General features: G+C 45.3%; 3 protein-coding genes across 3 annotated transcripts; 2 read left to right on the plus strand and 1 right to left on the minus strand.

Annotated features, from left to right (window-relative positions):
• The first annotated feature begins 12,693 nt into the window (after positions 1-12,693).
• LOC129617506 (cytosolic non-specific dipeptidase-like) lies at positions 12,694-14,177 on the plus strand. Its single transcript, XM_055532684.1, has 2 exons — positions 12,694-13,327; positions 13,372-14,177. Exons 1-2 carry the CDS (start codon positions 12,694-12,696, stop codon positions 14,175-14,177), a joined length of 1,440 nt encoding a protein of 479 aa, XP_055388659.1.
• A 479-nt stretch (positions 14,178-14,656) lies between these two features.
• Positions 14,657-17,516, minus strand: LOC129617507 (peptidyl-lysine N-acetyltransferase PatZ-like). The gene is made up of 2 exons (XM_055532685.1): positions 15,811-17,516; positions 14,657-15,731 (listed from the first exon to the last, which is right to left on the minus strand). Exons 1-2 carry the CDS (start codon positions 17,514-17,516, stop codon positions 14,657-14,659), a joined length of 2,781 nt encoding a protein of 926 aa, XP_055388660.1.
• A 4,650-nt stretch (positions 17,517-22,166) lies between these two features.
• On the plus strand, positions 22,167-23,060 carry LOC129617508 (uncharacterized). Its single transcript, XM_055532686.1, has one exon. The coding sequence runs from the start codon at positions 22,167-22,169 to the stop codon at positions 23,058-23,060; it is 894 nt and encodes a 297-aa protein (XP_055388661.1).
• Positions 23,061-25,368: the final 2,308 nt, after the last annotated feature.

A 25,368-nucleotide genomic window follows, 5' to 3' on the forward strand; every position in this document is an offset into this window, starting at 1 on the left:
ACAGACTAAGCTTCCACCAGATGGCAGTACAGAAGGGAGGCAGAAACAGACAAACAGGTTCATCCTTCCTGTTATGTCGGGATTTCGTGAGACATTCACGCGGGGGGAGAAGGACAACGTTCTTGGTTATGATGATTCAGCGTCTCTTTATTTTGGCGGTTGCGTTCTTTTCTGCATTCTTCTTCCTTGGTCATACTACTTTGTCAAGCAAATTCTCTGGCCAAAATCCAAATATTTGTAAAAAGGAGCACGTCAAACAATGTGCGTGCACAGCGTGCATTGACGTCCTGAGGAATCGACAGAAAAAGAAGTCGTCTTGGTCGTCCGTAGTGTCTGTTTGCTTCATCTCACAATTAGTGCTGTTAATGGGGCTTTGGATTGTTTGCATTAACATTGGAATCCGATTGAGCAAAACTGTTACGATTGCTGCTTTTGATCCCTTCGAAATTCTTGAAATTGATTCTTATGCTTCGGTTAAGGAAATTCGTCGAGCTTATCGAACTCTGTCGCTTGCGGCATCATCCAGATAAAGCAAAGGACGATCCAGAATCAGCAGCTAAGTTCATCTTGGTTTCCAAAGCCTACCAGGCGCTAACTGACGAGGTAACAGCTTGTGCATTCTATTTGGTTTGATCACGTTCTTGCAGACCGCGCGAGCCAACTATGAAAAATATGGCAATCCAGACGGCCCGGGGACGATGAAAATCGGCATTGGACTTCCTCACTTTTTAATTGCCAAGGAGTACCAATTGTTTATTTTGATTTTTTTCTTTTTCATTCTATTGGTCGTCGTTCCTGGAATATTTGTCCTCTATTATCGGCGGCAGAAGAAATACGCCCGTAAGCATCTATTGCTCGTTCTCTCACCTTCTTGTTGTTTCAGCAAATGGGGTTTTACTCGATACCGTTCAACTTCTGAGTTATTACATGAAGGAACAATCACGTTATCGTCAATTATCCGAATTATTAGCGGCTTCAGCAGAATCAAGAGAGCTCACATCTGTCAGGTGATTCTATCTTTCTGCATTATTTGTTCTTTTGTTTCTGAATTGTTCGTTTCCATTTTGTTGCATTATTTGTGGTTACAGACAGAGTGACAACAAGGAGATGTCCGACGTTGTTAGTTCCGTTGACGATTCTGGTAGCAAGCGTCAATTTATGATTCCCGTCGTTGTCAGGTGTGCAAGGACTCGTCGATAAACATCAATTATTTCTTTTTCTTGCAGAAATCATCTATTAATCCTGGCGCATTGCCAACGACTGCATCATTTACTCTCCGTCCAACTGCAGGCAGACTTGAATGTCATTCTCGAGTGCGTCGAACATCAATGCTTTCTCTAATGAACTTTATTCTCTCCGTCTTATTTCCTTCTGCTACAGACGTTCTATGATTGTCACGGATTCCATGCTTGAGCTTGCGTACTATCGCAACTGGCCGTTGACAGTTCAAGCAGTGATGGACTTCAGAAGATGCCTGATTCAGGGATTGGATAACGTCTCTCCAACATCGTCCCTGCTTCAAATACCGCATTTCAATCAGTCAAGGATAAAGCATTGTCTGAAGGGGAAGAATTCTGTTAAAGATTTGAAGGGATTTATTGCTCAACCAGCAGAGGAACGAAAAGGTTTAGCTGATATGACCGAAGAAGAAAAGGTTGGAGCTATAACAATGACAAAACTTTACAGCGTTGACCCATAAAGCGTCTTTCATTAGCGTTTGTATCGCCAGAGAATATTATTTTCTTTCTGTTGCAGACTGATGTCGTCATGTTCTGTTCACACATTCCTGTTCTTGAAATGGATATCAAAATCGGAGTTGCTGAGGAGGAAGACATTGTGCAAGGAGATATTGTGACGGCTTCTGTGAAGCTGAGAAGAAACGAATTTAAAAGAAGGTGAAATTGCTGGTCCGGTGCACGCGCCTCTATTTCCCGAGGAAAAGGCTGAAGAATGGTGGATCTTCATTTCTGAAAAATCATCAGGTGAGCTGTTTATAGTCCACATGAGAATTGAACGCCAACTGATTCACCGAAAGCGAACCGTGTTGTAGTCAGATTGTGGTATGATAGTGGAGGGTTAGCACTTCGTCGCAGCCGATTTTGAAATGTTTTAGAACCGTTGATGCAAAATTCATTGTTTAATTCGTTGTTTTCTGCCCGAAGATCGATAATGCTTGTGTATTCAGGAGCCTATGTGGCGTTTGCTCGAAGCCACAAACAAGATCGCGAGTTCGAAGAAAAACTTCAATTTGAAGTGACAAGACGAGGAAAGCAATCGTTCTTAGTCTCAGCCCTTTGCGATTCATACGCTGGTCTCGATGTTTTGAAAGAAATCAATTTCCAAGGTGAGACGCAGTTTGAATGTAGAATTTGGAAGGAAGTTGATCGCATTGTTTGTCCTCCCCAGTGTTATCTGAAGAGGAGGGAAAGCGGCAAACGTTTATACATCCTGATGATGAAGCACTAGATAGTCAACCAACACTCTTTCAACAAGTACTTGGGCAGAACGAGGAAGAGTCCAGTGATGAAGAAGAAGGAGCCTTGAATCAAGAGTAACAAGCACGTTATGTCCCAATGAGTTGCTGTTGAAGAAGAAAGAGTCTTGGAGCGTGAGAATAACAAGAACGTTGTGTTGCTTTTGCTTCAGTTTTCATGAATTCTCTTCTACAGAGTCAAGACAATACAAAAGAAATGATGTGTGTACATACCGAAAACAAAATTGTCCCCTTAAGGACACAAAATGACTCATTGAGAGAATAAAAGACTGAAAAAAGACAATCATGTGAACTATTCAGGACGTCTGGAGTGAATTTGAAAAAAACATACGGTTCCAGCACGAAGACGCCAATAACAGCAATAGGGGGGATAACTTTTGCACAGAGGAATTGGTATGGAGCTCATTAGCCCTTTAAATCAACAAATACTCGGCAATACAAATTTGAAAGCTTCAGACTCAATGGCCTCGTATCCCACCGACTTTGACGAATGTGGAGCACCTCCACGCCGAAACTCGTCCGTATTCATGAACGTTTGGTCGCCTCGATCTAAAAACCCTCCAAGTCCGCTGAATAAGTGTTGCAGCAGCAGCCCGAACCGCAACAATGACGGCAACCTGTAAGGAACGCAAACTGAGAGACTCTGGCTGCTCGGTTCTAGATGTGCTTACCAGGTTGTGTAGTTCTTCGTTTCGAGTTGCCATTGCTTGACGCCAATTGTGTTGAATGGTCGTCTGAACGAATAATGCAAACAAGACATCCATCGAGAACGATTTGCCAACTCAGAGCGTTTTAACCTACTGCCGCGACGTGAAGAGGTTCGCTACTGTCTGTTGTGGGAGAGGCGGCACGAACAGCCAAATGTTTGGCAGGAGGGGGTCGCGAGGACCACGTTGATTCTGTTGTAGATGATGATGAATGGAATGATTCAATGGCAGGCCGGCTCATAAGGAAAAAGGAGTGGATTGAGTTTCTGTGTCCCAATCTCCCGGATTGAAGAGCCCCAGTGACTTGTGCGCAAAATATAGGAACAGGATTAACGAAAAATATTGCAGTGATCCATCAAAACGAATTTTGGCAAAAAGTGTACCAAGAAAAAGAAGAGGAAAAAGAACATTAATCAATCAAACAATTACAGTGTCACTTAGCAGTTGTTCGAGGACTTCGTCGGATACTCTTGCCCACATTTCCTCCCCGGAATTAAGTTGATCTCTGTTAACGGCGCTGATACTACATGCAGTATTCCTGGTTGAGCTTTTCTCATTTGTTATTTCGCTGCTCCTAGGCTCCCGACTATTGGAAGGCCGATCAGGTTCATATGCACATCCACGTCCCCTTGGAAAAACAGTAGCAGTCTCGCTGTCACTTGAATCATTCAGCCAGTGGTTGATAGCAGGACGACTTCCAGATGACGCTGCTTCTAGGAGACATAAACGAGCAATATAAAGTATCTGAAGGGGTGGAAGTGATCTGGAGGCAGAGAGTGAAATATTCCTTATGCATGAGTGACTTGCACGACCGTTATCAGAAGGTTGCAACTCTGGTTTTGATTGATGTTGAAGGCATGAAGCCAGATCTTGATTGAACAATGGAGAGAGTTTGGGTTGATCGAAAACGAACGCGAACTGAATTGAGGGTTTGTCTGTGTGCAAGGACGCATTGAAATGGGGAACGATCATCTCACTTGGAGGTCTTTCAGTCTTGCTGTTAAGATGACTGACGAGCCACTCTGTAGCTTCTTTCCCCAAAACAGGATTTTCTGCAACATCTTGCTTATCCATTGACCAAACAAGCGCTGGACCATCCAACTGTGTTATCCAGTGATGAAGAGGGCTTTTCACTTCGCCTCTTACAGGCACGGAATCAGCACGACTATCATATCTGCTCCAATCTTTCTGCTGTTCTGATACGCAATTGTTTACACCCTCCTCTCCAGTTACTGATTTCTCTAACTTTTCCACATCCTTTGTATTGTCTGTCTGACTCGTCATCACGTCATTAGCGCTTTGAAGGATGGTTTCAGATTTCCGATCTGCACTGACGTTCCCTGACAACACTGTCTCACAACTCGTTCTTCGTGCAAATAGAGAATCGTCTCTCCCTTCCAACCAACTCGGAACACTTTCGCGATGCTTAGTGAGGATTGACGTCACACCCCTGGGATACAGGCGCATGCCAAGAGCAAGACGGACGTTTAGTTGCAGGCGCGTTGGGACACAGCGACCAAGATCGTCAACTGCTGAATCGGGGCACTTTGAGGTGAAGCTATCTTGCTTCGAAACACTTTGGGGGAGATCTAGAGCTCGCTGCTGCTGAAGTGAGGCCGTTCCTGTGCATCCCGAGTAGGAAAGATCAGTAGAGGAAACGAACAGAAATCCAGACTCATTCTCATATTGAGAACACGCAAGGGAACTAGAATTCAATCCGAAGCGAGAGATAGGTAGTTGACGATTATGATGATGGACAGAAGTGGATGAAGGTTGAAGGCTAGGAGGGGGAGTTGTAAAATCATACGGACTCGAATGATTGGAAAGACTTGAGGGATACACTGCGCCTGAAATACGAAATGACATACATCAGTGACTTTTATGTACTTGTTGATAACGATTGTCAATATGTACCAACGTCGTTACTAGACAGCCTACCGGTTCGATCTGCGGTTTTTTGTTGTGAGGGATTCATTTCATTTCTGGCTGACGGATGGCCTGAAAACGGCTCGATAACAATCAACGCAGAAGGAATTCCGTCCTGTTGAGTTTTTGTAATTCTGAAGGAACATTTTTGATACACAAATTTCCATTTTGGCAAAGACCATCCCACGGCATCATCAGAAGAACAGGAATGCGACGCTTTATGTCCCAAATCATTCGGTCGATTGCGGACTACGGAATCCGAATAAAGTAAACAGCCAGCCGATAAACAGACATCTCCTGTCCGACCAACCATGTCCCAAAGACATCGGGCAGATTTGACGAGCGTCGATGGCGAGATGGACTGCTGAGGATCCTGCTCGCATCTACGAAACTGTCTCTCCCTTCTTCTTGCAAGGCTCCTTCGGTACATCCGAATTTTGGATTTTCGACACCTTTTAGCGACAGATCGAGAGTTCTGTTGATATGATGGAAAGGAGAGTTCATGACGAGCTAAACAATGAGCTTGAACTGTTGCCAGCGCCAGTGTCAGCTGAGATGCCGCCATGTTTAAGTCGTCCACGCACCATCTCAGTAGGGTTGTCGACGGAGAATCATAAGACTTCAAAACGTGTCGAGATCGTTTGGTTCCTGTGAAAGTGAATGTTCAAGATTGAATCACGATGGATTACCGGATCTTGGACGCCCGGAGACGTTCGCTAGATCGCGTTCGGGCGACGAAGGTCGACTGGTTGGAGGTCCTTTACCTCTTGATAAACGTCTCTCCTCGAGTGATTTAATTGTGCTCCAGACACGTCGAAATGTGTCCTCTACCATCCAGATTGTTGGTTGAGTGACTGGGTCACGACGTAGGCCCCATAAGACGCAGAATTCGAGGGGACGAATCATGGAGTCGATTTGTCTTTGAATGCAAAAAATATAGTGAACCTCACTAGAATCAAGACGCAGCACGGATGGACAGAGAAGGTCAAGGAGACGACGGCTTAATTCATAAGCGCCTGAGAGAAGATAAACACATCTCTGTGTTTCCTCTCTATGTTCTGGAGTCGTCGGGCTCACCTGTGATGATTTGGCTTGCCGATGCCACAGCCCCCACAGTTCCACTGACGACTGTCGCCATTTTGGAAAGGTCTGTTACATTGAAGAGCGCACTGATTCAGACTTCTTGATTCAATGATACGCAAACAACAATGACACAAACATTCATAATCAAGACTCCTTCTATTTGTGAAAAACACATAAATCAATGGCTATAATAAACAGTCCTTTTACCGACCCAATAAAATCTGTTCCTTATGGCTTGTGTTTTCTGCTTACCACATCTTATTTTTTTCACACTGCACTGCTTGGCACTCAGGAAGCAAACGCTTTCTAATTCACACGGAGTCTCTGATGTTTGCGTGTTGTCGCCCCAAGGCCGTCCAAGAAGAAGTTGACGAGATTGTCGCGCAATGTCTCCCGACTGATGTGAACGAATCGCCGAAGGTCAGACAGCGGGTGCAATCCATTATTGACAGGTTGTGTGAACCATCCTTTTTCACAATTTCTCCATCTCTGCGCCTTTCAAATCTGTACTGAGCCACTTTGTGGCCACTCTTCTTTAGAACTTCTACTTTCTCGACACTTCTTTAAAAATTTCTGAAGAGCTTCCTTTTACGTCACACAACCCGAGGGAGTGCTCTCTTCGGCCCATTTGCTTCACTTGTGAGGTTTCAGGGCGGTTTCGGAAATCATCCACAACAAGGCTTTGATGAGAATGTCCATCCAACCGAGAAGCAGCACATCGCACGACAAGTCAGCGATACTCTTCCAACTCAACCCAAAGATGTTTCTCCTGCTCTGTTATTAACATTTAATGGGACACCCAACCAAGAGAATTTGCATGAGAAGGACGGACCAGCAGAAATCCAAGATGAAGCACCAGCCACACCGACTACACCAATCACACCTGCCATGACGTAAACCAATCAATTTCGAACTCCTTGATGTCATCGATTTGTCTTTTTAGGGTTTCTGCACTTCCTACTCCAGATCCACCGAAACCGTCAAAAGTCGTTCCACCACTCGTGAGCTTCTCCTTAGATGGTCGCATTTTACTTCAACTTTCTCAGAAAAATGTCCCAAAAGTGGAAACTTTGGGTCCCCTCACGGTTCGAGACGCCCAAGAAAAACTTCAACAATCTGCGAGGTGAGCGGCTAACGGGACTCAAGCGATGAGAGATCTCTCGAAACCTCTCTGTGGCAACTTCTATTCTTGTTCATCTTCACAGAGCAAAGCCTTCTCCCCGCCCCAAGGCATCGGCAAAGAAAGGATGGCAGCCCCAGAACTATTCTGCAGACGTTAGCGGATTACGGACTAAAAATCGAGATAAAATGGTTGACCTCGTTGATGAACAATTTAAAAAAGTGAGTCATTTGTGATAGTTCGAGACAACTTCTTCGTTCCAGGAAATTTTAAAAGTGATAAACTTTCTGCGAGAAATATCGGATAAGGACGCGCGTGGAAATGCTGATGTCCCCAACAGAGAAATGGCAGGTTTATTGTACATGCTGTTGAAATCAATAGAATATGATATTGAAGAAAAGCAAAATGTTGTCGCTACAGTTGTCGCACTCGTGAGTGCAAATGCTGAAGTGAGTCACTCTCCACCAAATGGATACTACAGTGTTTTCGTTTCAGGGAGAGAAAGCACTAGCCACCCCAAAGGTTAAATTAGCAGCGAAAAAGCTTCAATTCATGGCAAAGGCGTATTACAAGCCAGCACTAGAAGAGCTTCAAAATCCGAATCCAAAACTGCCCGTTGCTCGCATTGTGGACGATATGCACACCACGGCAAACGTTTTGATGGGAGACAAAGCTCCAACTCTTCGAGAACGCACTGACCCTTTTATGTCTGATATTCTCACACGGTGGAGATGGGAGTCATTTAAACAGGTAGGAGACCAATCCTTCAGCATTTCTATGTTTTTTACCATTCAGTGGCAACTACGCGACCCAACCGGTTACGCGACGTCCTTGGGGCTTCTCGTGGAGTCTTTCGAGGCTTGCCGTAAAAGTGGAACCAGTTACTTTGAAGTCGTCCGCAAAATAGAGAAAGAAGTTGGCTGTTGAGATTTTTTTAGTGACCTTCTTGTTCTGATGTTCGCAACTCCACAGATGGAATTTGTGCCCAAACAATCAATCCAAACTCTTTGTTCTTCTAACTCGATGGTTGAGTTTCCTCACAGAACTGGGACGAGATTCGACGAAATTACGCCTGAAGTACTGCACCGCTGGGGAGAAGAGCTGATGGATAACAAGATTCGACAACCATCGTGTGAAGATCTTTAGATTCACAACGCAGGAACAAGTTGGTGCTTTCGCCAGAGCGCTCTTGCTGCTGCGTGGGACTGCTTGCCGTGATCCCCATCACGACAAGATTCCCCAACTTCTTCAAGCCAGGAAACGCTCGTTGAATGCATCAGTGTAATGCCGTGACGAGTCGCGTCTTAATGGGTAATGAAGTTTTGTATCAGCGAATCAATAAGTGCCAAGTATTACAGAAGACGATTTGTCACGCTCAACGCTCAGGAATTACCAATGGCTGACTGTAATGGACAATGAACATGAAGGGATTCTCATGAATAGAAAGTACGAATTTTGTCGCTTGGTTACGATGCATGTTTGTTATCTCACTCAAAAAAAGAGTGCATTCTCGCTCAATGGAACAAAAGAACCGCCCGCTCACATAACAGCATTCTCACAGCAACTGCAGTCGATTGAGTCAACTGACACTAAAATACCACCCAAACTCTTCCACCCACCAATCCAGAGGGACAAGAAGATGCAAGAGGTGTCCGCCTCCGAGACCGTATCAGACCCCTGAATTGAAGGATGCCCAGAGCAAGTGAGACGCAAGAAGTCTCAACCAGCAAATAAGTATTCGTGGTGGAACGGGGTGCTGGGACGTGCAACTTTGACACTGTTCACCTTTTATCGTTTCAACCTGAAGCTGTTTCGTCCCAATTGAACCTACGATGCCATACGGGACCCGTGCTTCCTCAAAATGTTCCGAAATACGACAAACTGTCAGCCGCGCGCAGTCGTTCATGACTGCGTCCTCCAGAACTTCTTTCCACCAAATGGATGATCTCGGACTTGAAACCGATCTCCATAAAGCATCCTGTTTCCATTCTAAGATGTCGGACGTCACAGAGTGTTCAGAACCCGCCACTCCGAGGAATGCTGATGAACTGCAGAGTATGGATGTCTCCATTCCAAAGAAAGCACCGCGAGAACAAAAACCGCGCGTGAGAATGGAGTCGTTTTTCACGAAGACATCAGACCCGATCAGGATTGAGTTGGAGGACGTATCAAGTGAGAGAAGATTTATCAGGCATCGATTCTCGTTTCCCTGCTATAGTTGACATCTGCGGACAACCAAAGGGGTGGTGCTGCTTCGCACAAGATAAACGACCAGCAAAACCGTCGCTGGAACTGGAACCTCCATCTGATTCAATTCCACCATCCTCCTGCATATGCGAAGGCCTCAATGCAGTCACGTGCACAATGAACCCTGGAGAAATGTGTAAGTGCGTCAATCAAGACTCCATCTCTCTGGCTCGCTTTCAGTTGCAGTCGTTGGGCCCTCAGGTTCTTGCAAAACGACATTGTTGAAAGGTGAGAAATCTTTTGTTGTCAGAGTCAGATGTCTCATTTCAGCCATTTCTGGTATCTTGCCATTGACAAGAGGCCAGATCAAAATAAATGGGGAACCTCTCGATAAAGAAGCTCTCCGCAGGTGCATAATTCACAGGAAAGGATTGAAGGGATTGCTTCTTTCCATTTCAGGGCCACTGGGATTGTTCGATGTGAATCTGAGCTTCCTGATCATTTGACTGTTGCGGAATACCTTCTCTCGCGAGCACGATTGAAGCTGAAGGGGACAAAGAAACAGCGAGAAGAGCACGTGAGACGCGTTTGCAGACGCGTTGATTTGAGTGAAATCTTGGGGTGGCGGATAGGTGGTTATGGAGAATTACGATCCAGGTCAGTTGATCTGCACAACTCTCGGAAGACTGTTAATCGCATCATCAGAGCTTTAAGCAGCCGATCCCGATGGACTGTGACGCTTGCAGCAGAGCTTCTACACAGTCCTTCTCTCTTGATTGCGGATGACCCCAGTCGCGCTGGAATCGCTGAACAAGAAACCGTTCAGATGCTGCAATTAATGAGGAAACTTGCAAATAAGGGTGAGACAACTCTGAACCCGACAGAGAGTCTGCTCCTTGCTGCATTTACTGTGCAGATCGTACAGTGATTTGTAGTCTTTCCAACCCACCAAGCTACCAGCTCAAACTCTTTGACAAGGTAAAAATGAATGCGGTTCTCCTCCTGCTTACTAGCCTCCTTTCTGAAGGTCATCTTTCTTCTTCATGGCCAACCCGTTTATATTGGTCCAGTTAATCTTATACCGCCATGGTTCAATTACTGTGGCTTGCAAGTACCTGAGCACGATGATCCAATACAATACGTGACTCGTTACCTGAATCTACTTGAAAACTGCTCAGATTTCAAAACTGGAGGAATCGAAGTCGCTCGGTCGCTAACATCTCAGTAAGCCGTCGTACCATCTCAATTGCATTGGACTGTCGCCAGGTGGGCGGTTCAATTTCGCACTCATGGGAACGATTTCATAAAAGAACGAGTAGGGACTTGAGTGCATCACGACGAATGGTTCCGTTATCTCTAGGATGCAATGGATCTCGATGGCACGCAAGAGCGACTATTGCCTGTGGATGGCAAACAAGAAGTGACAAAAGATCTTTTCCACTTAAAAATGTTAATTGGTTGTTTCCTTCAGCGTGACTCTATCGTAATAGTTGTTGATTCGGTTTCACAACTCAAGAACAGAGAGAGGCGACCACTCAGTGGGTGAGATGTGATGAGCAGTATGCAAATTTCATACATGTGCCAGGTTTGCAGAGTTCGCCCATCTTTTTGGTCGTTGCTTCATGTCTGGATTGCGAGATCAACGACATTTCGACATTCACAAAACTCTCATGTCTGCCTTATCCTTAACGTCTCTCTTTCAAGGGTCAGTCCAGACCGTTCCACTTCAATGATGCCTTTTGTCATCAGATTAAATTTGGGGACTGAACGTGGAGCGTGGTCAGCGTTGAGTCTCGCTGCTATCGTCGTTTCATACTTGGTACACCGTTGCGCAACTGATTCAATTGTGCAACTCATTGGTACTGATGCCTCTTGTAGACGCTACAGCATGGAGCCAATATTGCAGCAACATTCGGTTCTCATCTCAAATTGATCAACTACGAGGACAGCGCGGGGATCTCTCGGGGCGGATTGCATCTTCTTGCGCAATTAATTTCAGATGGGCCTGTTTATATCCTTCTTCCTTTATTGACAAACATGTAAGCCCGTCCTAGTTGTTCCTTCAGACTCAACAACTGAAGCCACTTAACAACTTTCTTGGGTTTCAGTTGTCAGCTGCCTCGATATTTCTCTATCTCAGAGTCGTATATCTTACAATTTTTTTTACTAAGCTTAATCTAGCTCGTCTTCTATGGAGCTCCCTGATCGCGATCCTGACAGCGAACTCGTCTGCATCCATTGTGTATGCAGTGTCATGTGCTGCAACCACCCTGAACGTTAGCGGTCAAAACAAAATCCTCTCTAATTGCTGCCGTTATTTCAGGTGCCACATTGGAGCTCAACAATCGCTGTTACACTTTTATCCATAAGTCTTCTCTTATGCGGCTTTTTTCTTCGTTTAGATCAGCTATGGGAACCAATTCGTCTTCTTTCTGTTGTTTCCCCTTCGCGTTATTCATATCATGCTTATGCTTCTATTTTATTCTCAAAGGAGACTGTCAAGGGAAACAAGGTAACGCCCTTCATGCAGCCCTAGGTCGTTGCAAAGGCATCCCTTCATAACACTTTGGAGGAGAGAAAGAATTGTACAGAGCTTCAACTTCGTCCCTCACAAATCATCTGTCTTCTTCAGTGGCCTGAATTTCTACTCGGATCAGAATTATTCTCTGAACAGTGTAACTCTATCGATTATCTCTGTAATTCCATTCTACGCGATATTTGGGTTCTGATTGGTTTAACCGTCGGGTGAGTTGATGTTGATAACAATGAAAGGAAAGGAAGAACTGACCAATATATATCTTACTTCTGTCAATCAAAGCCAATCGTTAATGTGTTTCTGCAGTCTAGCCTATTCTTTAATTTTTTATCACGCTCTCCATCTCGTTCAGGTTTCGCAGCCTGTCGCTGCTTCTAGGAATTTATTTTGTCAAGCGTCAAATGGTTGGATAAATTCGTTTTTTCGAGTGACTTCATGAACTATGGACGCCGAAGAATCTCTTTGGCTAACAAGAAATTCCACAATCGACTCAATAATCCTTGAAGTTCTATTTTCATAAATACAAACATAACAACGATGCGATCGCTTGTTTGGAGACGCTGGAGTGCAGCGCTTTTCTCCTGGAAGCGACGCACATTTGGGACATTCAAACAGATCAAACCTGCGTCACTTCGTTGACATGACGGTCCTTTCTCAGGTTTTCGAGCACATCGACCAAAACAAAGATGCCCACATCAAATCTCTCAGTGACGCAGTAGCCATCCCTTCAGTATCAGCATGGGTGACGCATCGAGGTCACTCTCTAAAATGTGCCCAATTTTTTTCAGACCGTCTTCAAGCGCTTGGATTCTCCACTGAGTTGCGTTCGCCTCCAATCCAACATAAAGTTGAGGGGCAGATCGTCGAACTCCCTCCTGTTATTCTTGCTCGCTCAGCTAATGAAGATCCGTCTAAGAAGACTCTTCTGATCTATGGACATATTGACGTGCAGCCGGCTGAGAAGAGTGACGGATGGAACACGGAACCTTTCGATCTGACGGAGCGGGATGGAAAGCTTTTTGGCCGTGGAGCGACAGACGATAAAGGCCCGGTGCTCGCATGGACGAACGCCATTGAGGCCTTCCAGAAAGTTGGAAATAATCCTGTTAACGCTCGTTTCATTCTAGAAGGGATGGAGGAAAGCGGAAGTGTTGGTCTGGAGGAATTATTGAATGATATGAAGGCGAAGAAGGACTCATTTTTGCAAGGAATTGATTATTGCGTTATTTCAGATAGCTATTGGTTGGGAGATACAAGGCCGTGCATTGCATATGGTAAGCATTCGATGGAACGAAGCGGTAGATTTCTGTGCTTTCAGGCTTGAGGGGAGCGATTTATTTTTTGATTGAGATCGAGTGTGCCAACCAAGATTTGCATTCTGGATGCTGTGGTAGCCTTGTTCATGAGGCAATGTCCGATCTTGTATGGATGTTGAGCCAGTTGACTGATGTTCAGGGAGAAATCTTAGTCCCTGGCATTATGGAAAAGGTTCGTGCTTTAAGTAAAGAAGAAGCAGCAACGTATCAAGGCATTGACTTCGATATTCCAAAACGACGGACCGAAATGGGAGCTCCGATGTTTATCCATGAAAAGGACCCCGCCAGAACACTTCAAGGAATCTGGAGATACCCTTGCCTCAGTATCCACGGAATTGAAGGGGCTTTCTCTGAAAAAGGATTCAAAACAGTCATTCCTGGAAAAGCCGTGGGAAAGTTCTCAATTCGAACGGTTCCTGACATGACGAGCGAGGACACGCAGAAGAAAGTCTTAGACTATCTGAATGACCTGTGGAAGAAGCGAGGCTCGCCAAACAGAGCAGTTTTTTCATCTCCAGATGCAGGCAATTGGTACTACGCGGACCCCAATTCTCCCAACTACATGGCGGCACGTCGTGCGATGCAAACTGTATACAACGTTGCCCCAAACCTCATTCGCGAAGGAGGTTCCATTCCAATCACGCTTGTATTGAGCGAATGTACAGGCAAGGATGTTTGTTTGTTGCCAATTGGGTGCAGCAATGATGGAGCTCACAGCCAAAACGAGAAGATCAACGTTGACAATTATGTTATGGGCGCCAAAGTTATGGCTGCCTACATGCAAGAACTTTCTGATATCAAACCCTAGATGTCAACATTTTTTTTACCGGCATATTGATTTTTTAGCCAGCTGACAGTATTGCGCAGCGACCCTACAATGCCACTCGCGAGATCAGACTAAAGGCTGAATGAGTGATTGGTCTTCACCTTGTTCGGAGTGAACACAAGCAATATTTTCTGATATTCAGAGGCCAAAACAACTCTTACATTTGAGACATCGCACTGATACCCACTTTTTGCAGCGGAAGTTGACAATACTCGCGCTGGATATAATATCAGTTGAGTGTCTGCAGCTCCCTCTTTACTTAAGCATCATGTTCGAACAAAAGTGAAAAATAGGAAAATTATGGGGCAATTCCAGAGAAAAAAAACCATCTATTATGAAGAAATTTCAGGACAAAGAAAAAAAACATCGAAAAAGTAGAACCCCTAAGACAACGAAATTATTATACATTGAAGGCTGGGCCATCCTCGTTGGAGCCAGCTGTCCTAGACCGGGCGATAGAATTAAAAATCGAATAGACATTGAAGGAGTTCTGGATTTGAGCGATGTGGCTCTAGCTTCATTGCAAACTCTCCTGCAAGTTTCAGGAAACCAGTGTTGCTTTTCAAGACAAGACATTGAAGCCGTTTGATCTTTTCCTGCTTGGCAACCTCAAAAACGCATTGCAGCAAAGCAGTACCGAATCCTTCTTTCTGGACGTCGTCACGAACAAGTACCTTTAACTCGGCTGTTGTTAGCAATGAAGGCCACCGGGCGATGCGCGCAATTGCGAGCACCTCGCTCGTAGCGTCATCAACAACCGCTAGTGCGATAAGACGAGCGTAGTCAGAATCGGACAGCGACACGATGTTCTGTTGGGAAATTCTTTCTTCAAGGCAAACTTCGCGGAGATAGCGATGTGCCACTGTTTCACTCGAGAGCTTCTTGTGGAAGTCAACGATGGCACCAGCGTCGCTAGCGAAAGTTGGGCGAATAGTGACGTTTTTACCTGCAACCGACTTGTTGAAAATGTATTCCTGCGGGTAGGGACGAATGGCCAAGGAGGGAACTGGTTGATCTGGTTTCCGAAGAACAACTCGGGCATCGAGAGCAACCAGGCGATTGGGAAGAGCCAAGAGAGGATTGATGTCACACTCAGCCATCAACTCTGATAGATCGCAGACCATTTGAGAAAACTTGCAAAGAGCCTTATTCAACGCTTCGACATCAACCCCAGGAAAACGCTGACCATGACCACCTTTCAACGCCTTGTAAATGTTCGTCTGTTCGATCTGGATTTGCGCGTGAGTGGAGTTAAGAGGAGGGACCCCAAGAGCACTATCCTTGAAGATTTCTACCATACAGCCACCAGTTCCAAAAAGAACCAGAGGACCGAACTGATTGTCGACAATCGATCCAAGAATCAATTCAATGCCGTCTTCAAGCTTCAGCATGGGCTGCACTGAAACACCTTGGAAATGATCAGGTCCGATCTTGTCAACATTTGCTTTTATTATATTCCATGATTCACGAATTTCCTCAGTCGACTTGATATTCAATCGAACACCACCGACATCAGATTTGTGGGTGATTGTTCCGCTGAAATGGACAGACCAAGAGATAAGAAATCACTGTTCAGCTGTTGTCATGAAACGGACATTCAGATTAAAGTGCGTACCTGTTAAGCTTCACAACACAAGGGAATCCCATTTCCTTTCCACATTCGATTGCTTGCTCGACAGTTGAGCAAACAACGGTTTCAGCGATTGGAATCCCAAACGCCTTCAACACCTGCTTGGATTCTGCTTCTGTTAACAGATCGCGTCCCTGATCTCTGGCTTCCTTCATTATCGCAAGCGCCTTCTCCTTTCTTGTCGTTGCACAGTAAGGCTCAACGCTAATTGTGGGTGGTGAGCACATCGCCTTCAATTGCTTGGTGTGGCTCCAAATCTTTGAGAATGTGCGTGCTGCAGCATCTGGATATGGGAACGTCGGGATGCTGTTGGCGTTGAGGAGATTAAAACCCTCGCTGACTTCAGTGCCTCCCATCCACGAGCACATAATCGGCTTCGTCAAAGTTCCAGCAGTTCGCATTCGTTGATAAGCTTCGATGACCTTCTTCGCGGTACCAGTTGAATCCGTGACGGACTGTGGTGAGAGAATCACTAACACTCCATCGGCATTCTTGTCGGCGAGAGCAACTTCCATAGTTCGGGCATACAGCTCAGCACTGGCATCACCCAACACATCCACAGGATTGGAATGACTCCAAGCGGCCGGCAAAAATCCATTGAGAGCCTCAATCGTCTTCTTTTCGAGCGGACAAACTGTGGCGCCGGAAAGAGCAGTTGCGTCCGTCGCCAGAACACCTGGTCCTCCGGCGTTTGTGATAATGAGCAGATTCTCTCCTCGAGGTCGCGGCTGTTTTGAAAGAACTAAAGCGCAATCGAAGAGTTCTCCAATTCTATCGACAACGACCACTCCGGCTCTTTTCATTGCTGCAAGGAAGGCGTCATGTGATCCTGCAAGAGATCCTGTGTGTGAAGCAGCAGCTTGAGCAGCAGCCTCAGTTTGGCCCGCTTTGATGACTATGATTGGTTTATGCAAAGCGACGGTCTTTGCAGCGCTCAAAAAATGCTGAGCGTCGCCAATTGTCTCCATATAGATCAGGATGGTTTCAGTCTGGGGGTCATTTCCTAGATAGTCGATTAAATCGCCCCAGTTTATATCCGCCATTGAGCCGATAGACACGAACGCAGAAAACCCAACACGCTCCTTCAGTGACCAATCAAGCACAGCAGTGCACATTGCACCTGATTGGGACATGAAAGCAATGCTTCCGGGAAGGGCATCTGTTGCAGCAAATGTCGCGTTCACCCCCCAATGAGGTGCCATGATTCCGAGACAGTTTGGTCCGACGAGGCGAATGTTATACTGACGAGCGACAGCGATGACATCATTCTCGAGTTGTAGCCCTTCCTCGCCCAATTCTTTAAACCCAGCAGAAATAACAATCACTGCTGGAACTTTGGCTTTACCACAAGATTCAACCACACCCTTAACCGTCTTTGATGGAGTGACAATGACTGCCAAGTCAACAGCTGTGGGACACGCTGAGACATCGGGGAATGCGGGAAGGCCGCAAATCGTCTTTCGGGTTGGATTGACGGGGTAGATGGCGTAACTGCGACTCTTTCGGCTGTCGATGAGGTTTTGAACGATCGTCTTCCCGACGGCTCCATCGCGATCTGTGGCTCCGATTACTGCTATTGCATTTGGCTGGAAAAGAGGAGCGAGGCCAATGGAATGATCACCATAAGCCTGAGCGGGGTTCAGTTCAACGGAATCGGTTGCTCCAGAGTGGTCCCAGGTAAGTTGAGTCATTATATTCTAGTAAAATGAATTTCGAGAGCAAGTAGAAGGTTGTGGAGAGGGTACTGGGCGATCCTGGGTCAGACGACAGAAAAAAAAGAGGAGAGCGAGTTGTGTTGTCAGGTCGTGAGACGCGGAACAGAGAAAAACTATTCTATTGTTCGCTGGATTGAATCATTTGAAAGCGTGGTGTACTCTTGCGTTTGAACAGATTGACACAAGCTTTGCATTTCTGACACGATCTTCGCAATTTTTTCATGTTGTCGCCATTTCGCCTCGAAGTCAGGGTGTTTCCACAACCGAATCTAAAAACAGTGTCATCGTGGATTCACGATCAAGTTGAACTAATTCCAGCAATTCTTGGAAGTCCTTACCTGCAAGTATTGAAACGGGAGTCTCTTGTCTTCCTCAACTTCAATTGGAGTGTTAGTAACTCCTTGATTGAGCTCGTAAGATCTGGAAGAGGAGGGCTCCTGAGAAAATGGGGCGCTCTTATTGCTCATTGATTGCTCTTAAACTCACCATCACCTCTTGAACATCTTCTGATTGACTGTTTTCACCTTCACGTGGCCAATCTCTATTCAACACTTTGAAGAGCTTTGTCCCAATGTACCCTTCACACCCTTGTGTCAGTTTTGCGTGTAAATTCCAATGCCTCTCAAACTCTTGAACATCTTTCCTGTCAATAGAATATTCGGTGATGAGGACATGATCTCCGAATTCACAACGTGCCAGTCGGATGTAGCGATTCAGTTTCCCAACGACTACTCCAAGCCCCAGTCCGACCGCCAGCCAATATCTGCTCTGGCGCCTTCGACTATGCTGGTACCACTCCTTGAATCCTTCACCTTTTGAGGAGAATCTCTTCAGTAATGCTCCAATCATATTTGGTCTGTCCCTCTGGAAGCGACCAGTGCTCAGTCCAAATTGATACAAAACAAAACGATATTGTAGCTATAGAATTTCCCTTGCTATAGAACGTCTCTATCGTTCCTTCTTCTCTGACGCTTCGTCGAATTCCCGCAAGGCTTTCAGACGCTCGATCAAATGAGGATGGGAGTAATGAAACCACGCATAACTGAAGTGAGATGGATTACAGAGAGAGAGGACGTCAGATTATCTTACACAGGATCGACAGTGAAGGATGAGAGATTTTTACGCTGAAGTTCGATGAGGCCTTCCTGAAGTCCTTTACTCATACCGAGTTCAGCAGAAAACCGATCGGCCTGACACAAGAGGATGGAATTCCATCAAAGTCATACAAAGACGGAGTGAGTCTACCTGGAATTCGAATACGCGACTTAAACACGTCATCCCCATTGAAATTAAGAAAGAGACCTGGAGAGACGATTTGTTGGAAGAATTGAAGATTTGAATCTTACAGGTTCATAGATATTCGAGAAGAGAAGGAGGCCAATGAATATTGGACGTTTGTCACCTTCAGTCGATGCAAACCCGAAACTTTCATAAATTTTGTGGTCGTTGTACAGAACAAATCCGAGAAGATAGAACATGATGAACATATGTGTGAAAGAGATGACGAGATTTTTGAGAGTATGGCTAAGCTTCCAATGTCCCAATTCATGCCCGACAACAGCTACAATGCTGTCGTGTGATGACTCCAACAGGGTGTCGTACAGCACAATGCGCTTATTTTTACCAAAGCCATACATATAGGCATTGCTATGGCTAGAACGCTTGGACTCGTCGACTTGATAAATCTTCTTTAATGGATAGTCTATAGATTTTGCCTGGAGAAATAACACACACCTTGATAGAGAGGCCAACGAGAGTGATATAACCGATAGACATGAGTACATGATAAATAGGATGAAATGTTTTTAACCAAGGGCTCACGAGGTCTTCAATTTTGGTCTTTAGCTCTTCATCTTTGAGAGGCTCAAATTTATTGAACATCGGCGCAATCAAATTGGGATAGATTGTCATCATGACAAATGTTATCACCATTGACACACCCCAAAGCTGAAAATGATCATTTGTTTGATACAACACAATCATCTATCACTCGTTTACCCAAATATAGAATGTGCGACCACCGAATTCAATCACCCATAAAATGATGCAAAGAATCGGCGCTCCAATAACTGCGGTTTAAAAATATCTTCTTCAAGTCATCAACGATGAATAAACTCAAAGTCTTTCGATTGAATCCATGGCGGGCTTCAATGACAAAATCGTAATAAAGGTTGAATGGGACGCTAAGGGCTTGTCCAATCGGAATTTGTATTCCCGAAAATACGAGGGCCTACAAAGATTAAAAATATTGTGGACATTCGAACCAGTGAATCGTACGTCAAGATACTGATTGGAGGTTCCAAGGATGCGACGATTGAATTGAAGAGTGAAATTCCACAAATAGGGAAGCACATAAAAGACATAGAACAAGAAATTCACAAAGAAGGAAAACGATTCTTGAACGACAGTGAACCGTAATTTATCCAGCGAGTAATCAACAGATTTTTCGAACTCCTCGGGGGTAACACAATCTGCCAATTCTTTTGGGAATTGGCGTTGCTTGAGCCGACGAATCTGCCGAACATCGAGGTAACGGCTCCAAACTTTCTCTACTGTTGAGAACACCAAGAATGTTTCGAGCCACGGAAACATCTTTAGTGGCAGTGAACGACCAGGTACAGTATAGAAAATATAAGTTCAATCTCGCGCCATAAGTACTTCGTTACGACGTTGATTGATCTCTCTACGATAAAGGTCGGCTCGTTCTCTGGGGTTCGATGCTTCTCCAATCGCTCTCGAGATCGGAATAATCAGTCCGAATCCATCAGATGCTAAGCCTGCAGTAACGCATGATGCTAAATCGCCCTCCTGTGCTCCAATTCCTGGAGCGAGGAACCAAACATTTTGATGTTTCTGTCGGATCTGTTTCATAGCTTCGGGTTGTGTTGCACCGATGACCAAACCACTGGAACTACCCAGAAGATCTGAATTGCAACACAACTCAGCAACGCGTTCATACAGACGACACGGTCGATCCCCTGTGACAATTTCAGATTCCTGCAAATCTTTTGATCCTGAAATAAGAAACGGTAGTGATAGTCGTGAGTGCGATGTGTAGCATTGCTGCGACGAGATAACAAATCCTCGGTACAGATTCAACTTAACGACATACTACAACAAATACCTGGATTGCTCGTCCGGCATAACACGAAAATCCCTTTCGTGGGGTAGGATTCAACAAAAGGCAAAAGAGAGTCCAGCCCCAGATAAGGATTTACGGTGACGATAGTCGCGTTGAACACTTCATACGCTGACTTGGCATATGCGCGAGCCGTCGAACCGATATCACCTCGTTTAGCGTCCAGAATAATTGGGACTTTCAACGAATGAATATAATCGCAAATAGTCTTCAACGTCTGTAGGAGAGAAAATGAATGAACATCCATTTCTACATTCTCGATTTATCAGAGGTCAAAAGCTTTTCAGTAGATCCGTCCCAAACACTCTTTACTTGAAATCCTTCTGGTCCAAGGGCTTCGAAAAACGCACTGTTGGGTTTGTAACAGCAGATGAGATCTTTGGTCTCATCGATAAGATATCGACAATATATTTCAGCATCTTTTGCAATAGAGACACTCCGTTCGAGTTCAGGATGGAACTTGTAGAATTTCTCCAACGATGAAGGGGTTGGATCCAGTCCCACACACAGCACGCTGTTCGCCTTTTCAGCGGCTCTCTTGATTAGAGCGAACGCTGACGGAAGTTCTTCCATCAAAAGGTCCTGCATGCAATTCTATCGAGCCCTATAATAAGCGTGTAGTCTCAGTTATATTTTAGATCCAATGCCACCGATCAGATATCAGACCCCAAGACAGATTTATTCGAAGGTCAGACTTCCTCTCGTTTATGGCCAGAAGGAACCAGACGTTCGAATCGGAAAAACCCTAGTGGCGGCTGGCCCGCGCGCTTTGAGAACGAAGCACTATGAAATGATTAAGACTGTCCTAAAACAGGTCATACGGCAAACACCATCAGAATATCATTGATTTCTATCCAACACGAGCCATATGTCGCCGTATACCAGAAACAAAACTAGGCGGAGGAAAAGGACCGATCCGGGACTTTCAAGCGCTGGCCCCTGCAGGAAAAGTGTTGATTCATGTGCCCAATATCGTCTCGTACAATAATTTTGATTTGCAGCACAACACCAAAACACTGAACCACCTTGCTGGCGTCCTTCCTAATCGATGTATCGTGCGAACCCAATTCAATCACTTCAAGGGAAACAACTTGAAAGAAATGCAAGACAAACAACATCGGGTCGAAGCGAAGTCAATGTTTCAGCAATATAAAGCAACCATACCGCAACCACGCTATAGACGATGAAGTGTGCCTGATTCCTTCTCCTGTGAATTTTGTCGGTCTGGTTCTGTGTATCTCCTAAAAACGAACCAAGTGATATTTTTTTGGGGTCTCGTTTCCTTCGTAATTGCGGGGGGCTTATAAACGTGCAACTCGCAATATCCCTCTCCTTGTCACAAGATGGCGTCTGCCTATCAACGGCGGAGTGGCTTACTTCAGTACTTCTCATTTTTGCTACTTGTGCTTCTTTGCCCACTAAATTTAAAGCTGTGTTCAGTGCAACTCGCCGCCTCATGGGACTTAGAAGGCCATCAAGCCATCGGAATGACTGCAATGTCAGCTCTGGTGGGCAAAGCCACAGCTCAAGTTAAGCGGTTAATGGGCGGCAAAGATGTGGTGGATGTCGCTGGTTGGGCTCACCGCGTGGAGGCCAAATACCCCAAGACTGCTTCATTTCATTTTCAACATCAAACAACGAAATGGGATTGCGTCGAGGCTTTGGCAACAGATTTGAACTGCCCAGAAAATCGATGTTTAACTCGCGCGCTACAACACTTCTATGGTCGTCTCACAGGCCGCCCAAATTTGGTTAAGTTGGAGTATCCGGACGGTCTTCAATTGACCGACTCTGATGCCGTTAAATTCCTAGTGAATCTCTTGGGGGATCTTCACCAGCCTCTGCATGTTGGATTTGCTGAAGATTTCGGAGGCCACAATATCACCCTCATCTATACTGATGCCCAACGGGAGAAGAAACAGACAACGATGTTCAACTATTGGGATTCAGCTCTGGTTCAGAAGTCAATTCAAGAGCGACCCGCTTTCTGGTATGGGGGTTGGACGCATTCTCATTCACTTGGAGACAGACTGACAGCATTGCGTCGCGAGTGGGATTCTCATGAATCCGCCACACGACATCTTTTGTTTGCGAAATGGGCGACAGAGTCATTGCATCTTGTGTGTAATAGCGTCTATAAGGAGTCCCGTAGTGGCGCTATCATTCCAAATGGGTTTGAAATCGGGTCGACATATGAATTTGAAGCATTGGAGGTGACGAAACGTCAGATCCTTACTGCTGGGGCAAGAATTGGTTTCGTTCTGAACACTATACTTAGCGAACGTGATGCATCGAAATTACGCCAAGGAAGTGGTGTGGAAGTTCCAAGTGAGTTGCTCAATACTAAAAGATTTTTGATCAAAATGGTTCTCTCCAGTTGAAGATGAAAGCGCCCTTCATGGCGGCGTGTCTGTTTCCAGTCAGAGATACTTCAGAAACTTTTGTATCAATATCGTTATCACGGTTGTCGTCTTCGTAAGTCTATTTATCTTTGTATTTATCTTGCTATTTATCTTGCTATTTATCTTGCTATTTATCTTGCTATTTATCTTTTCATCTGGACACCGTACGATGGCGGAAAAGATATTGTTCCATTCGCTGGTTTCTTGTTTTGTTTTCAGGGTGTTTTCTTCTACATCACAAAGTTCTATGCCCCATCGAGCAGAGCGGAACCTGCTGCAGTCCCCTCGCGTAACGACAAAACATACAGAAAAACGGTCGTAGTCACAAAGCGTTTGTGTATCCCTTCCAAACTCCCGTACATTTTATCGTTTATAGATAGTTCTCAACTTTTTCATCCAAGCAAACATTGATGAGTGCTGATGCGCGCCCACTGTTTGTAGATTATGAGAAGTCAGATCCAGGACGCGACTAACAGGAACGCCAGATTGGCGAACATGACGATTCAAAATCAACGAGACTTGTAACGTGCGAAGGGGGGGACATCCAATTATGCAACAGCCAGGTCATCGACTTGAAAGGCACCCCACGACACAGCCAGTCAAATCCGCTCTCGTTGGTCGCTCCAGCAAGAAGAATCCACCAAATCATGGAAAATCGGACCAGAACCTTCGACTATCCCGTAGAGTCATAAACGTACGAAACCATCGGGAGGGAAGACGGGAGAATCCAATGGGGGATCAACGAACCAGTGGAATCGATCATGTCGCCGGGATCAACAATCAAGAAGAGTCGCAAGATAAAAACATCAATAAAGGCCGACAGAATAATAGAAACCGTAGTAATCGTTTAAACCAAAATAGTACTAATGGAGCTCATCCGTATTCGTCCAGCGATCCTTCTATCCAAAATGTTTTACGCGACTATCGTAGAAGGTGTGCTCTATTAAAATTGCTATCAGGGAATTTGCTTCTCTCAGGGTGCGTTCAGAAACATATCAGATGTCGGAGGCAACATCTATTCATTTTAAAACATGCTACAATTTGATGGAAGAGTTATTTGGTGGGCTGTTCATGTAGTTGCTAGTCAATTCAAATCTAATTCAGATAAAATGGATCTTGGATTAAATGCTTCTGGATTCCGATTTCTTGATGTCGCTTGCGCCCCTGGAGGGTTCAGTCAATTTCTTCTGGATGGGGCAGGAGGGAGGTCCCGGTGCTTACAAGGGTTCGGTGTCACACTGCCTAGCAAGTTGGGAGGATTTGAGGTCATGATCGATACCAACCGCATCCATCCACCGCCTCCTTTCCACCTCTGTTACTTCGAGTGAGCTTTTCCATTGACACTCCAAACCTCTCCTGCTTCGCAGTCTGCTTTCCCCTCCCTCCGCCCCGCTTCCCTCTGGCGTTTCGCACGTGGATATCGTCATAGCGGACGCGCAGTATCTCCCCGGCAAGGAGTTTCAGCAAGCCCCTTACAGGGCAACCCGCTTTGCTGATCCAAGCGTCGCTAAGCTTGCATTGCTCGTGCGTCTTATTTACCAACCAACGTTTCGTTCATACTTTCTCTGGTTTTTCTCCCTCCAGATTAATCAGTTTCGCTTAGCACTTGAAGCTCTTGTTGATCGCGGAATGTTCCTGTTTCGCTTCTCCGCGCACATGTCTTTATCTAACAATGCATTTCGTTTGATTATAGTGAGTCACGCTTTATATTGTTGCATTTGCTTCTATCCCAGCGTGGAATTCGAACCCGATTATCATTTCTATCTATTACTTTTATTTACAAGATAAAATGACCCTCTCTGTCCATTTAGTTATGTTTCGACTTATTCGATTCTGTTCGACCCTTTAAATCTGAGTATGTTCACTGCGTCGATCCTTCTTTTTATCTTTGCTGCCGAGGATTCAAAAGGGATCAGGTTCGCCAGTTCTTTCATTGCTTCCCACCCTCACGTTCTCTCTCAGTACACCAGCCGTGAAATCTTTAATTCTTTGACGAAAGGGTATAACGATCTATTTGAAGCGTTTGTTCCCTCATCGGTCGCTCCCAGTCTCGCTCTAGCCTCATCGCCTCCTCCACCTCCTTGTCAATCATCACAAGACACTTCTGGATCCCGTTCTGCACGCTTTTCTATGGATCATTCAGTCGAGCGTTACAGTCCCTCATGTCAAGACGTGTCCCCACACCCAATAAGCGATTTTCTACCAGGCCCTCCAGCAGTCATGGCGGACATTCATTGCCAACCATATCCGCAAGACTACACCTTACGTTGTCCTCAAACACCATTGA

This window comes from Condylostylus longicornis, unplaced genomic scaffold, assembly GCF_029603195.1.
Source record: "Condylostylus longicornis isolate FDR11 unplaced genomic scaffold, ASM2960319v2 ptg000542l, whole genome shotgun sequence".
In the NCBI taxonomy this organism is placed as follows: domain Eukaryota; kingdom Metazoa; phylum Arthropoda; class Insecta; order Diptera; family Dolichopodidae; genus Condylostylus; species Condylostylus longicornis.

Bases quoted from the DNA above. Each gene is read 5' to 3' on its own strand.
- LOC129617506 (XM_055532684.1), top strand. From the start codon at position 12,694: ATGACGGTCCTTTCTCAGGTTTTCGAGCACATCGACCAAAACAAAGAT. The intron at 13,328-13,371 runs GTAAGCATTCGA...CTGTGCTTTCAG, and splicing joins AAGGCCGTGCATTGCATATG to GCTTGAGGGGAGCGATTTAT.
- LOC129617507 (XM_055532685.1), bottom strand. From the start codon at position 17,516: ATGACTCAACTTACCTGGGACCACTCTGGAGCAACCGATTCCGTTGAA. The intron at 15,732-15,810 runs GTACGCACTTTA...TGTCCATTTCAG, and splicing joins TGTGTTGTGAAGCTTAACAG to CGGAACAATCACCCACAAAT.
- LOC129617508 (XM_055532686.1), top strand. From the start codon at position 22,167: ATGACTGCAATGTCAGCTCTGGTGGGCAAAGCCACAGCTCAAGTTAAG.